The sequence below is a fragment of the Trachinotus anak genome, unplaced genomic scaffold, assembly GCF_046630095.1.
Source record: "Trachinotus anak isolate AG129_WGS33_773 ecotype Australia unplaced genomic scaffold, CSIRO_AGI_Tana_v1 ptg000002l, whole genome shotgun sequence".
Taxonomy (NCBI): domain Eukaryota; kingdom Metazoa; phylum Chordata; class Actinopteri; order Carangiformes; family Carangidae; genus Trachinotus; species Trachinotus anak.
The window spans coordinates 8,219,704-8,233,339 of NW_027273853.1; the positions used below are offsets into that span (position 1 = coordinate 8,219,704).

The 13,636-nt window shown below is 39.9% G+C and overlaps 1 protein-coding gene across 2 annotated transcripts in view; it reads left to right on the plus strand.

Annotated features, from left to right (window-relative positions):
* Positions 1 to 8,661, plus strand: part of plxnb2b (plexin b2b) — a 122,105-nt gene extending 113,444 nt beyond the window's left edge. For both annotated transcript variants that reach the window (XM_071493786.1, XM_071493794.1), the window contains 8 exons: positions 1,605 to 1,689; positions 2,097 to 2,248; positions 2,493 to 2,653; positions 5,017 to 5,164; positions 5,361 to 5,425; positions 5,648 to 5,723; positions 6,832 to 6,906; positions 7,469 to 8,661. In XM_071493786.1, the coding sequence (XP_071349887.1) occupies positions 1,605 to 1,689; positions 2,097 to 2,248; positions 2,493 to 2,653; positions 5,017 to 5,164; positions 5,361 to 5,425; positions 5,648 to 5,723; positions 6,832 to 6,906; positions 7,469 to 7,573 (867 nt within the window). In that variant the 3' untranslated portion in view covers positions 7,574 to 8,661. The remainder of the gene's footprint in view (positions 1 to 1,604; positions 1,690 to 2,096; positions 2,249 to 2,492; positions 2,654 to 5,016; positions 5,165 to 5,360; positions 5,426 to 5,647; positions 5,724 to 6,831; positions 6,907 to 7,468) is intronic.
* The last annotated feature ends 4,975 nt before the right edge of the window (positions 8,662 to 13,636 follow it).

The window sequence follows — 13,636 nt, forward strand, 5'->3', positions numbered from 1 at the left end:
GGGGGAAGTAAATAACTGTCTGTGGGCGTGGGGATGTGAATGGGGTTGCCTATTTTCATGCCATTTCAGTGAGAGGCTGAGCTGTACGTCTTGTGTCACAGTGGTGTTCATGTTGTCTAAGTCTGCTGCAGATTTTTAGACTCGATCATGCAAGCGCGTACTAAAAGATTTTTTAATTGATTCTATTTATTTTCACATAATTGCTAAATGTTTAATTTACTATTTACAGTTCCACCAATCAAATCAATGTAGAAATGTGTAAATATGTAAAAACTTTCATGTCTTTCATAGTTCATGTCTTACAGTGAGAAAATCTGGCATTCATTGCGAGCACACCACTCTCTGGTTACAATCCCACAATGCAATGTGTTTCATTTTATACATGCAAAAATCATAGCCGTGCAACCATGCCTGTGGCCCTACATATGTGGGTGACAATGCAAAAGTGACAATGATGAATAAGTGTCCAAAATCTCAATTTTATTTATTTTATTTACATTTACTATTTATTAGACAGAAAGAAGTGAATGAGTAAGGGAGTGTCACAGCCATAGTTTGGTTTAGAAAGGTGTTAATCCTAAAACCAAAATTTAAAAGACACAATAGGGACAATAAGATATAACTGTAAGTTATTGTTATTAAAATTATTTTTTTTATAACTGCATTCTTTGAATGAAACTCCCATTTTGAAACACAAAGGTTGTGATAAATGTGTGCTGTACGTACGACATGAAATCAAGGACAGTGTTGGAAAATTGTTGAAGTGGTCCTTCAAAGCCTTTTACTGTATGTGCCTATTTATTTACAGTGCATCAAACAGCTTTTTATATAAAAAACTTGTAGGAATGGTCTGCTTGTGTTTGGAGCAGCCAGTTTGAATAATTAGAAAACTGTGGAAAAGCTAACAGAATCTAACAGCAAAACCTTTTGCACTAAAAGTGCTGCTTGTAGATTGTGTATTTGAACATTATGGCATTCATGAGTACGTGCGTTGTTGGTAATGTGGACAAGATGGACCAAAAAAAAAAAATGTTTATACAAAAGTAAGCCTGTAAGTGTCCACAAATCAAATATGTTAGAAAGTAGTGTATACAGCTCAGCACGGCAACAGGCCTAAAATTTTAATTTTAGTGCAGTTGTAAGTGACTGGTCTTGGTCTGCTTGTCAGCTCTCAGTGATGACAGAACACCACTAAATCTTCTTGAAACTGTATTGATCCTCAGAAAATAAAGGTCACTCACAAATATCCTCTACTTGTTCTTTTCGGCCACTTAAATCCCCCTCTATCAAAGGTGGTACGCTTTCTTTCATCCTACCCGTCAGTGTCTTGAAGCTGCTCTTAGAGGACGGCCTTGCTGCCATAGATTCACTGGCTGTGTAAGAGTAGTGCTAATCACAGTATTTGTGGGGTCAATAATGGGTTGACGCCAAAGAAAATGGCCTCTAAATACCCCAATAAAGACCCAGTGTTGTTGTACACTCGATTGAATTGATTATGAATTAGTCCTGGGGCACTAAAAGAGACTGCTGACCTCAGTCATAGTCCCTGTTAAATTTAAGGTGTGTCTTTTCTGTCTAACAAAACACTGGTATGTACATTCCAGGTGCGGGATAACGCCACATTAGTCTTGTCCAAAGTGCTCCACACTCAGCAGAACTATGACCAGAACCAGGAAAACCACGAAGAGCGTAAGTGTCTATTTATACACATAAACACGCACTTGTTGAACCCAAACTAGCACAGATCAGATGTGTACTTGAGAATATAATGCTTGCCTTTGTTTCGTTTCCCCAGGGCTTTTGTCAACATCCCTGCTCTCTTTTAACATGCTAATACATGCTGTTTTATGTACAGCGCTCTTTGAGATTATGCTGAAATAATACAACACACTTTTATCTCCAGCCTTTTTATGTGCATTTCACAATAGCTGATTGTTAAGCTTTTCTACTTGGATATTCTCCCTGCGTTCAGATTGAGTTGACAAACACCCTCCCATTTTTAATCAACTGAATATTTTCTGTAAGGGTACGCATGAATAAATGAGGAGTAGAATTATTAGAAGTAAGTTTAAAAAAGTGTTGTTTTTCTCTGGTAGGAAATGCTCTGTTGGAAGATGACAAGGTGTTTCACTTGGTGAGGCCGGCAGACGAACTGGATGAGATCAAATCTAAACGAGGGAGCATAAAGGACAAGTCGATGACCAAAGCCATTACAGAGATCTATCTAACACGGCTCCTTTCTGTCAAGGTACAAAGACAGAATCATTTATTCAATCAGACATTTCTTAAGGTACTTACAGGCAAATAGCAAATTTTGCTTTTCCAGGAGGTTAGGTTAAGGTTACGTCTTGAGAGGTGCAAAAAATGCTAAAATCCTCTCAGAATATATCTCCCCTCATACTGGGTGCAAATAGCTATGTCTCAAGACTTTGATATCTCTGGCTCGGCTCTCTGTCTGTGCCTTGTCTCACATTATTTGTGGCACCTTACAGGGAACACTGCAGCAGTTTGTGGATGACTTCTTCCGCAGCGTGCTGTGCTCGGGGGCAGTGGTGCCACCGGCTGTCAAATATTTCTTTGACTTCCTGGATGAACAGGCGCTGAAACACACCAATGTGGATGAGGAGACCATCCATATCTGGAAGACTAATAGGTAAAAGTGCTGCATGTCCGCATACACTGACTGTCACTCTCAAAGCTCCAAGCAGCGGCGAGAGAACGACTCAGATCCTTTACTTAAGTACAAGTGCAATGCAACAATGCAAAAATACTCAGTTACAAGTAAAAGCCTTGCATTTAAAATCCCACTAAAGTAGGAACAAAAGTATTATCACCAAGAAGTGCTTAAAGTATTAATAGTAAAAGCACTCCCCTCTGTAGAGAGATGCCCCCCTGTGACTTACATATTTCAATATTTTGTTAATGCTCATGCATTAATGGATAAGGAGCATTTTAGTGCTGTAGCTGATCAAGCTGGAGCTAGTTTTAGCCAATTTATATACAGTTAGGTTGTGTAGTCCAATGGTTCTCAAACCTATTCACATCAAGAACCTCTAAACTGACACAAATTAGACCACAGATCACCATTTGATAAGATTTTGTTCCAGGGCACCCCGTCTGATTTTTGCTTCTAGATGTTTTATTACAGAAAGTGTTTAAAACCCATGACCAAAATAATCATATATTCTGTCATTATGTTACTTTTGGATGGAACTGGAGTGAAAATAAATTATTCCCCTTCTTGCTGGGGAATAATAACTCAAGAAATCATCTCAAGGACCCCTGGGGGTCTCAAGACTCCACTTTGAAAACCACTGGTTTAGTCCAGTGGTATGCAGCCCAGAGGTCAGGTCACCCCTAAATGGTCACAAGATAAATTTGAGGGGTTTTGAGATGATTGATGGGGTAAAAACAGAGAAGAAACTAAGTTCTGCCACAGAAATTCATATTTATTTTTTTAGACATTCTCTAAGTCTTTTCTTTTTTAAATATTGGATAATTTTACCCCTTTGCACCTCTAATAGTTATTTGAATTAAACCATATTTGCCGTATAGCAGGGAAATCTTTCTTTGGTGGAACTGATAACAACTCCTAGATATATTAACTCATTGTCACAGCTTTTTTGCAAATGATCTCAGGCTAAATATAATGTGAACCACTGGTTTAATCTTTAACTATGTATTGCATTTTAATAAACTTATTTTGAAAAGTAACAAGTAGCCAAATGTAATGGCGAAAAAAAGCACAATATTCGCCGTCGAAGTATAAAGTAGCCTTAGATGCTAATACTCAAGTACAAATAACTCCATCCCTGACACACACAAACACATAGTCTGACCAACACACAAATTTCACTGCCTGAGATACAGTAACTCTCCAAGAAATGAAACTTACTTATCCAAGAAAGAGCTGAATACAAATGCACAATTCCAGCTCACTTAGTTTGCATTTGCAATCCCCCTGCTCCCATGTGACATTTAAGTGCATAAATTAGTGTCACGTCGGCTAAGGCTCAAGAATACAAGACGACGTGTTGCATGTAGATGCCAGTGATTGACGTAAGGCTAGCAGGAGAGCACCCACACAAGGATAGGAGATGAGCGATTTAATTACCTACTACATTCCACACCACATTCTGCATCCACCCGTTCTGTTTATCAAATCAAGTGAGGGCCATGTATTAAATATGAATGTGTGTATGAGGCATAACAACAAACAAACATGGTAATTATGTCCCAAGCTAATTTAATTCTGTGATTATAGCAACATTGCTATTTTTATGCCTCTATTGTATCCTCTCTGCAGCCTTCCCGGGAGATACGACCAAACCAGTATGAATTTTACACGGTGTGCGTTTCATGTCTCAGATGGCGGGGCATTCGCACCGATCAGGGAGGAGAGTTTTTTGGAAACTACTGTATTTTGGGCGTTCTTTTGAATTCACAAGCTGACACAAGGGTGGAGAGAAGCATATCGAGCTTGTGTTTCCCTGTTCAGAGGGGAAATTACCAGAGAACACAAGCATTACATTATCTGGTTGGCACGTTAGGTGGTTAGGCTGCACGGGAACTTAAGAGGTCAAAGTTTTGCTAATACTTGGTTATTTCTAATCACTGTTCGTTATTGGCTAATAGATAAGCATCATTGACTATTGCTCAGTATAGATCCCTTTAGTTAGAAAAGGTTCTGAGGTTATTATTTTTTTGTTTTTCGTTTTCAATGAACAGTCATAATTCTCACAGAGGTCAGTATCACATGAAATAGTAATACACACTGTCAGTCGAGGTTATTGCTCTGAATAAACTGACACCTACAAGAAAGGCTTTTCTCTATCCCTGTTATTATCTTTTGCTGCACTCAATTGCACCTCAGGCAAGTGCTCTCTCACATGAAATGCCTACCTGACTCAAATGGATTCATAGATGTAATGTGGTTGATGAGATTTTCCGCCATTGTGGAGGAATAATAATGATAACATTGATAGACTGTTTTTTGTTGGTTTTTTTGCCATGCAGCCTTCCTCTGCGGTTCTGGGTGAACATCCTCAAGAATCCCCACTTCATCTTCGACGTCCACGTGTCTGAAGTGGTGGACGCCTCGCTCTCTGTCATCGCCCAGACCTTCATGGATGCCTGCACCAAGAGCGAGCACAAACTCAGCCGGGTGAGTGGAATCATGGGAGGAGGTGGAGAGGGGGGAGGAATGAGGTGAAAGAGCAAGAGGGAAGATGGGAAAAAGATGGAAGCTGAGGACATAGTGGTTTACATGAGAAGTAAGAAAGAGTGAGAAGAAGAATGTCAAAGGTCATTGAACCTAAAGTGCCATTTATTTCATGGTTTTGTCCACCTCTTGTCTCTAGGACTCTCCAAGTAACAAACTACTCTATGCAAAGGAGATCTCCACCTATAAGAAGATGGTGGATGAGTAAGTCCTGACAGCACTTTACAATTTCCTTTTCGAGCTGTTGTTTTCATGTCAGTTGTGAAAATGTGTTGTTGTGAAAGATCTGTCAATAATAATTACATAATCTGGTGATGACCACCTCTTGCCACCTGTGTGTGTGTGTGTGTGTGTGTGTGTGTGTGTGTGTGTGTGTGTGTGTGTGTGTGTGTGTGTGTGTGTGTGTGTGTGTGCGCGCGTGCGCAGTTACTACAAGGGCATCAGGCAGATGGTACCTGTCAGTGACCAAGACATGAACACTCATCTGGCAGAGGTGTCACGGGTGAGAAACACAGCTGTCATTTTCTGTGCCATTTAGTTTAACCCGCTGTTAAAGTTACACTCCTTGAGATTTCACTCCTGGTTGATTTGTTGACAACTGTGGTTACCGCGGTAACAGCCAGTATGGCTTAATAGGATGTATTCACTTTTAATATTAAGCTGCAGATTATGTAATATAATAATGGCTTGCCCCCACTGTACCTGCCATAGCACAATTTAAAATTTGTTGATTGGATTTTTCTTGCCCAAAAGCACCTTGGAAGTCGTAGTTTACTCCTTCCTTGAAGTTTCCATGTGCACAGATTACTCCTTTTAATCCCTCTGTCAAGTGAAGGCAATTTGACTTCAGTGCAGGGATGGCAAACACCAGCACTAACAATGAAAAATACTATATAAACAGGTAATTATTGAGTATATATACGTTAACCTTTTATTAACATCCCCATTTTTGTGCTCGAGCCTGAAATAATGTACAGAAAATAAAAAGGTTACTGGTACTTTTTTTAGTACAGTCCCTGATCTTCATTGAAAGGACCAAAAAGTCAGAATGTGTAGAGAGATACTGAACCAAAGAGACACGAGCATAGTAAAAATTTGCCGTGCCTGTTTTATTTGGCATAAAAAGGGAGTACAAGGCCTGTAGCAGCACCGTTTGTGTGGAAAACACTTTGGAGCCATATCCACTAGGTCTGAACCAACTCTGTCAGCTGCTGTTGCAGTGATGTGGGGAACCTAAAATGCTTTGCACTGATAGAATCAAGAGACTTAGAGCTTTCAACATTTCATTTGTCAAGGTTGTGTGAGCAATGAGTTCAGTACAGACCACAACTCACCTGAAGTAGCACCACAGAGGCTAAAGCATCCCTCGGGTGCAGAAAAAATGCTGACCATAAACACTGACCATTGATTTCATGAAATCTTAAGGATTGTAACTTAATGTCTGATGGTTAATAATAATAATAATAATAATGGTGTCTTTCCAAAGGTTAGCAGATTTATTTTTAAAACCTGGAAACAAGAAGCCAAATGCTCATTTAACTCTGCAGTTTAGCTTTTTTTCTTTTTCTTTAAATTGAATTAACCTTTAAACTGTCATTTATGTTCTCCAGTCTCACACAGACAAACTGAACACACAAGTGGCTCTCCATCAGCTTTACCAGTACGCCAGCAAATACTATGATGGGGTAAGAGGCCCTTCTCTTTCCTATCACACCCAAAGGAGGCTATTCCACTGAATGCACTACTGCCCACTATATTATTGCTTTTCCTTTTTTCTCTCTTCACTCTTGATATGCCAGAAGAGTGATTGTATGAAATTTTAATTGAAAGCATTTCTGTGGGATGTGAATTGGAAAATTGCTCTGGGAATTGATTTTTAAGCGTCCATTGTGCATTGCCACTTGAGGTCACGAAAGGGGGATAAACAAAACCTAATGAACAAGTTGGACAAACAAATGGGGCTGTCAGTCTCCCCTAAGTGGGGCTCACAAACAATAACAGCTTATATGATGTGACTGTTGATGTCAAATAATACCGTCCTCTCCTCCCACTCTCCACCCTGTTTCTTCCCTTTGTCCTGCGCTAATTCTCTCTCCATCCTCCCTCTCCTTGTTTCATCACTTTTCCAACATTCTTCCTTTGCCCCACTCTGCCAAATTCCTCCTTGTCTTTCGCTCCGCTTATTGTTTCCGACCTCTCCCTCATTCTCCTCCATTTATGTCCCTCTCACCTTCCTCCCCCTTGCAGATCATCGCATCCTTAGACGAGGACCCAGCTGCCCAGAGTAAACAGCTGACCCTGCGGCTCCAGCAGATAGCAGCCGCCCTGGAAAACAAAGTGACTGATCTCTAACCCACCGAGTGGAGGGAGTGGGGGAGGGGAATAGTAGGATACTGCCAGTGACTACAGGGGCTTATTTCTTCTTTTTAGAGAATAAGACATGGAAATATAGAAAGATGAGAAGGGAATCCTGTAGGTGTTTATATAGAACAACTTGGCCTTGGGACAATTTTCTGTACAGTGGAGTAACAGGGACTAATGAAATGCAGATAAAGAGGGAAAAGGGGAAGAAAATGATGGGTTACACTGTCATAGGTACGCCTTAAAGCTCCCTTGCCAAACCATAAAGGTCTGTGCACTCACTCATGCTTCACTGAATATTGCTCCCACGATGCAGTGCGGCAAACCTCTCTCTGAGAAATAAGCCCCTCTGTGGAGCACTGGCACAGGAGATAATCAGATGTTCAATTTCTTTCTGTGTAGAAGAGGTTTTAAGAATTGTATTATATATTTTTTTTATTGTGCAGTCTTTATGCGGAAAGCTTTATAAGGAAAAAAATTATCTTTTTAAATGGATCACCTTGTGGTGTGGATAGTGTTTTTATTAGCCTGTGTGTGTGTAGATGTCTGTGTGAAGTACAACATGTGAACAAGAGCGTACGTCGCTAAATCTTGAGTGTGTGTTCACCCGGATTGTAAGTGTGTGAATGTGTGGGAGTGTGTGTGCACACACAGGATGCCTACTGTCAGGCGTGAGGGCGAAAGGACGCCTGCTTTCTGTCATTTCGATCCCCCTATACCCAGTGACACACTGGAGCCTGTGCTCTGACCGAGCTTTTTGACAGAGACCAAAGGGTCCCCACAAGGACACCGGTTAATCTAGCAATGTACAGGCTCATATGACTGACAGGTCACCTGTAGTTTCAGAAACGTTACAGTTAAATTCTTTGCTTTTGGCTCAGATTGCCATTCGTGCTTACGGAAATCGATAATAGCACAGTTTGTCTCCCTTTATTGTACAGTGCCATGATACATTCCACTTCAACTAAAGCACAGAGGGGAAATTTTTAAAGTCATTTCATTTAATCGCTGTTTTCTTTGCTATAAAATGTTCTGGTTTTTTTTGTTGTTTTTTTTTTTTTTTAAAGTGTTGGCAAGAAGCAACTGTATTCTGCCATGGAGCCATGTCACTCATATTAGCCCTGCAATAATGTCAGAATACCATGAGCCACATTCAACTGTTGCATTAGCTTACTAAATGTATTATTCACATACAGTAGCAATTCAGCAATATGTTAGAAGTTTCTCCAAATTAATTCATGCATTGTTCGTGTTCACGATTTTAGTGCCATTTCTTTTTTAGTATTACCCTTATGATGTTCCAAATAATCATCAAGCATTCTGCCTCTAAAGCTATGAAATAGCCTATTGCATATGATGTTAATGATCTGCCAGAGATGCAGTTGGTACTTAAATGGAATGTTCTGAACAAATTACAGTTTTAGCCTGTGTATGATGTTGAGGAGTTCAGGTTCAATCATGTACTTAATTGTCATAGTAGTTGGAATATTGATATGTCAGTGTCAGGGCCGAGGTGTCAACAGGGTAGGAATGAGGGTTTGATATTTCTTGGGCCATTAAACGCCACCACATTTTATCCCTAAATTGTAGGTTCTGCTGTTGACAGATGATTTAATTGTACTCCCTGTATCTGATCATGGATGTGTGTAGTTGACAGAGCGTAACGAGCTCCAGAGACCCCAGAATGTTAACGATTCCTGCCTTGGCTAGAGAGAGGTTTGCACAGACCTCGAGCCTGCCTGCCTGCCTGCCATCTCAGCATGGCACCCTGGCATCCCGACCAACAGCACTTGGCACTGCCCACTCAGCGCAGTGCAGAGTGGCACTCTGTATAATGGAATCAGCAGGGGAGGCTTTTGATCTTAATTGCATGCCGACTGCAGACTCCATTCTTGTCTCCGCTGTTGTTTACTGCTGACTCCTCTCTCACTGACAGAGTCGATGCAAGATGCTTCTTTCAGAGCCTTTCTTTAACCAAAAATGTGCCTTATTCAATAGGATGATACATATATATATATACATATATACTATATATATATATATATATATATATATATATATATATATATATATATATATATATATATATATATATTGTTTCTAAATTATTCTAACGGTAACCTAGGTCATGATGACGATAGTGCTATAGACACAGCAATGTATTTGGACTTGTGATATTCTGTGTGCTGTCTAAAATGCTAGATGCCCTGCTGCAGCCATTTGCGTGCCAATAGGCTGAAGACATTTCAGTATGATTTCTTTAATGGTTGCAGTTTCGATGTGTGCATTTCATTTGGGTGTCTGTGGTGTGTGCTTAGTAGGACTTTGGTGGCTAAGGCAAAAAGCCAAAGTGAATAAATGTAAAACAGTGGCCAATGTGATTTGGGTTTCCCTTGAAAATGTCTGGCATTCCTAAATTAGTCTGAAGTCAAAAGGGTATCCGTATGTAGATTGAATATAGCGCAAAATTGTGTTAATTTTGGTGTTAATTTTTTTGCCCGGTGTTTCTAAGCTATTCCACAGTGTGTACGAAAAATGACTATCTATACTCGACAAATGACCTTTCTTACTGCTGTGCAGTTATTATTTTTATTTCTTGTTTCCTATACCATATAAATCTTTGTAAACAATGTTGAAATACTGTATTCTAACTGTATAATCCTATGCATTGAGTCCTGAGACAAAAAAAAAAAAAAACAAAAGAGAAAAAAAAACACTGTTTGTGCAGTTGTCGAGACTTTTTTCCATTTTGAAACTTGTGAATGTGCCGTAATGATAAAAGAAACTGGGACACTCCATTTTCAGTACAGGACCATTAATGGAAGCCAACGTTTTCCTCCCCATCCAAGGCAGCTCAGAAGATTCTCGATCTTGCACCTGATCTGGTTGTACTGGATGAACTTAATTATACAAAGGTTGTGTTTGGACGGAGCAGTTACCCACAGGTTTCATCACACTCCTCCGTGAATAAACTCAGAGACATATATGCCCTTCATATCTGCTGTGTTTCTTTCACTTTTAGAATATTGATTTGCTTCAAATGAACGCTCACCTCCCATGCATACTGCATGAGTTACAATCACCTTGGGTGACAGCGTAACTCTTAACACAGGTGGTCAATTTCTTGTTGAGGTGAAATGAATATTTGCTGCAACACTTTAGTATTTATACAGCTCGTTAGAAGACCCTGGATTCACTGAACAGCTTGTACACACGCAGGAGTAATAGGTAGATTTATGAAAATTATCTCTTATTCAAACCAACCAATCAATTTATGAAAGAGGGCCAAGTGCTTGAACCTCTTTTTTTTTTTTTTTCTTCTTATCACAGATATTCTTGCATATTATGACCCCAAATGTCTTTCTTGATAGCATCAGTCTCCTTATGCAGCACAGCCTATGATGGCTGACGCTTTTTTCTCCAAATGCCACATCAGGTTCCTGTCACAAGGCTCAGAATACCAACGAGAAGCCAAGGTCTGGCTTCATGAAATGAGTTGATAATGTAAATAGCCGCACAGCATCTCTGTCACCGGCAGTGAAGGTTGAAAAATTGCTGCGAAAACATTAATTAAGTACTGACAGCTAAGAATGAAATTGGAAAAAAGAAAGATGAAAGGCAAAATTGCCTCATCTGACTGCTTAACTAACCCCGACGCAGGGGTAGAGATATCAAAGACAGACCAGAGGCCTGCACATGGCATCTTCTAACTGAGCAGATCATTGATGCAGCAACAGATAGAGCAACTTCAAGGGCTGCCGCCAAAGCAAGAGTGATTACACTTGATTATCACAAGCACTGCATCTTGTACACTACCCTTAATCACTGGTAGAAAATCAAAGGAAAATACTGTACTTTATTTTTCTATTAAGCCATGCAGCTTACATCACTTTGGAAGTCAACATTATTTGCCACGCAATGCACTTGTGATAAGATTTGTAAACAACCATGCCCTTCGATGCCTAGAAATCAATGATACTGCACACTAAGAGTAATTATTTTAAGTCAGCCTCTTTGTAGGGTTTCTTAGGAGAAATTGGGTTAAAATCTGCATGTTGCTGGCTTCTGTTCTTCTGCCTGGGATGCTTTGCACACAGCAGCCAGCCTCTTCTTCAAAAGGAGGTGGTTGTGTTTACCAGCAGGTTGCGTTTCACCTCCACATGTTTCAAACCTAATGAGATTTGGCTTTGATTTCCTCTACCTTAGGGGAAGAGGAGGAGGAGGAGAACTTGGTGAAAATGAAAACAATGATGGTGTGGTGTCATTTTAAACAGTTGTTCTGATGAATAATGTAAAAACCCAGCAACAACTGATGCCGGGGGCTCATGTTCGACCATATTTAAATATCCAGTTAGGTTAGTTTGCATTTTAACAGACCTGCATGATTGTAGAGTTTGAATTTAAACTCTTTTAAACCGGGGCAGGGCAGGTTGTATCAGCAAGCAGTTAAAGCTGCTCTCTTTATGAGTGAGTTTAACGGGCTGAGAGGTGAGTCCGTGGCTGGCTTGTGTAGAAAAAAAACTGTTCTGTGGGAGGTGCAGCGTTACAAGTCACAAATACACAAACACAAATATTTAAATGATAGAAAACTTATCTGCATGTAATGATGTGCAAAGACAATATATTTGTGCACTTTAGCAGCTTTTTTACAGCTATGGGTTAGGCACCTGGACAGTTCAATGAAATAGTCTGCACCATTACTCTACTCAGTTTCTTTTTGTTTACTTAAATTACATTTATTTATTTAATCTGACAAGAAATTGGGTTAAAATCTGCATGTTGCACAAAAAGAACTGGTGCAGCATAAGAAATACACTGTAATTTACAATTTACATGCTCAAAACAGTGGCTCCACATGAAATGCAATAATTTGTTAATTTAATGTTAATTTTAAAGATTTTTGTTACTCTCAAAGAGATTATAGTATTCAAGGCCATTTCTTCCAAGCTAACTTCTAATATGACCATACTCCCCATCATAATCCTGTAGTATCCCCAGAGGAAATGGTATTTGGCAATTTTACAAAGTTAAACATGTCTTTTTGGTGTAGCTATGACACATCCTGAGGATGCCTCCTACTCCAAATGATTTCACTCTATGAGAACAGGTTTCGCAGAGACCTGTTTTGTTCCTGGTGCTGTGGGATGCAGTATAAATAAAGAATAGGTTCACACCTCATTCAAATGTCTCTCATCCCCAGATACACTGAAAGGCTTATTGTTCACACTTTAATCTCCTCCTGTCCACACCGGCCCTGAAGAGATAACACCAGAGATGGGGGACAAAATCCACCTGTCCCTTAAAACAATATTCGGACTGATGACTGATGAAGCCTGATGAAGCCACATATATGCTTCTTTGTTAAACTGTAAGTGTCCCCCTGCACTTACAATTTAACTTGAAAAAAAGATGAATCTATCCTACCATGAATCAAACCATTGCTTTATGCAAAGCGCATCGCTGGAGTGAGAGCTGGCATCCCTTCCTGCTGTTACAGGGGTGAAAACAAGTGTTTATCCAACAGACCCGCAAAGCAAAAACAGTCTTTGGAGGATGCGGCCCCTAGACTGACACCATACACAGCCACAGTTGTGTAAACCCTCTTTTCTTATGCCACTGCAAGTGTCTTCCTGAGTTTTCAAATCCCGCCTTTCTCATTACCCTGCTGCTGCGTTCAATGCCCATGAGAGCGACTACGCAATGTGTCTTGAGGGCAACTGAATACAACTGAGCTCTATGCATTCTTATTGTTTTTCTTGATTTAATTGCTTAATCATCAGATATAGAAAATTCTTCTGTTTCCTTATCTAAAACTGAGATTAATACATAATTTCCTCTGATGTCTTTAAGTGAAATATGCACCATTAAAAACTGCCATAAACTTCAAGATTGCATGTAAATGTTTCCCTTATCACGTGAATGCAGCAAAGCGCGGTGGCAAATAACCACCTTCACAGTCCTGTGATTGACAAATGCTAATGACCAATCGGCGCGGCCGCTGCAACAACCTCAACCAATCGTCGCAGGCTGAATATTCTGTTGTCCAATCACATT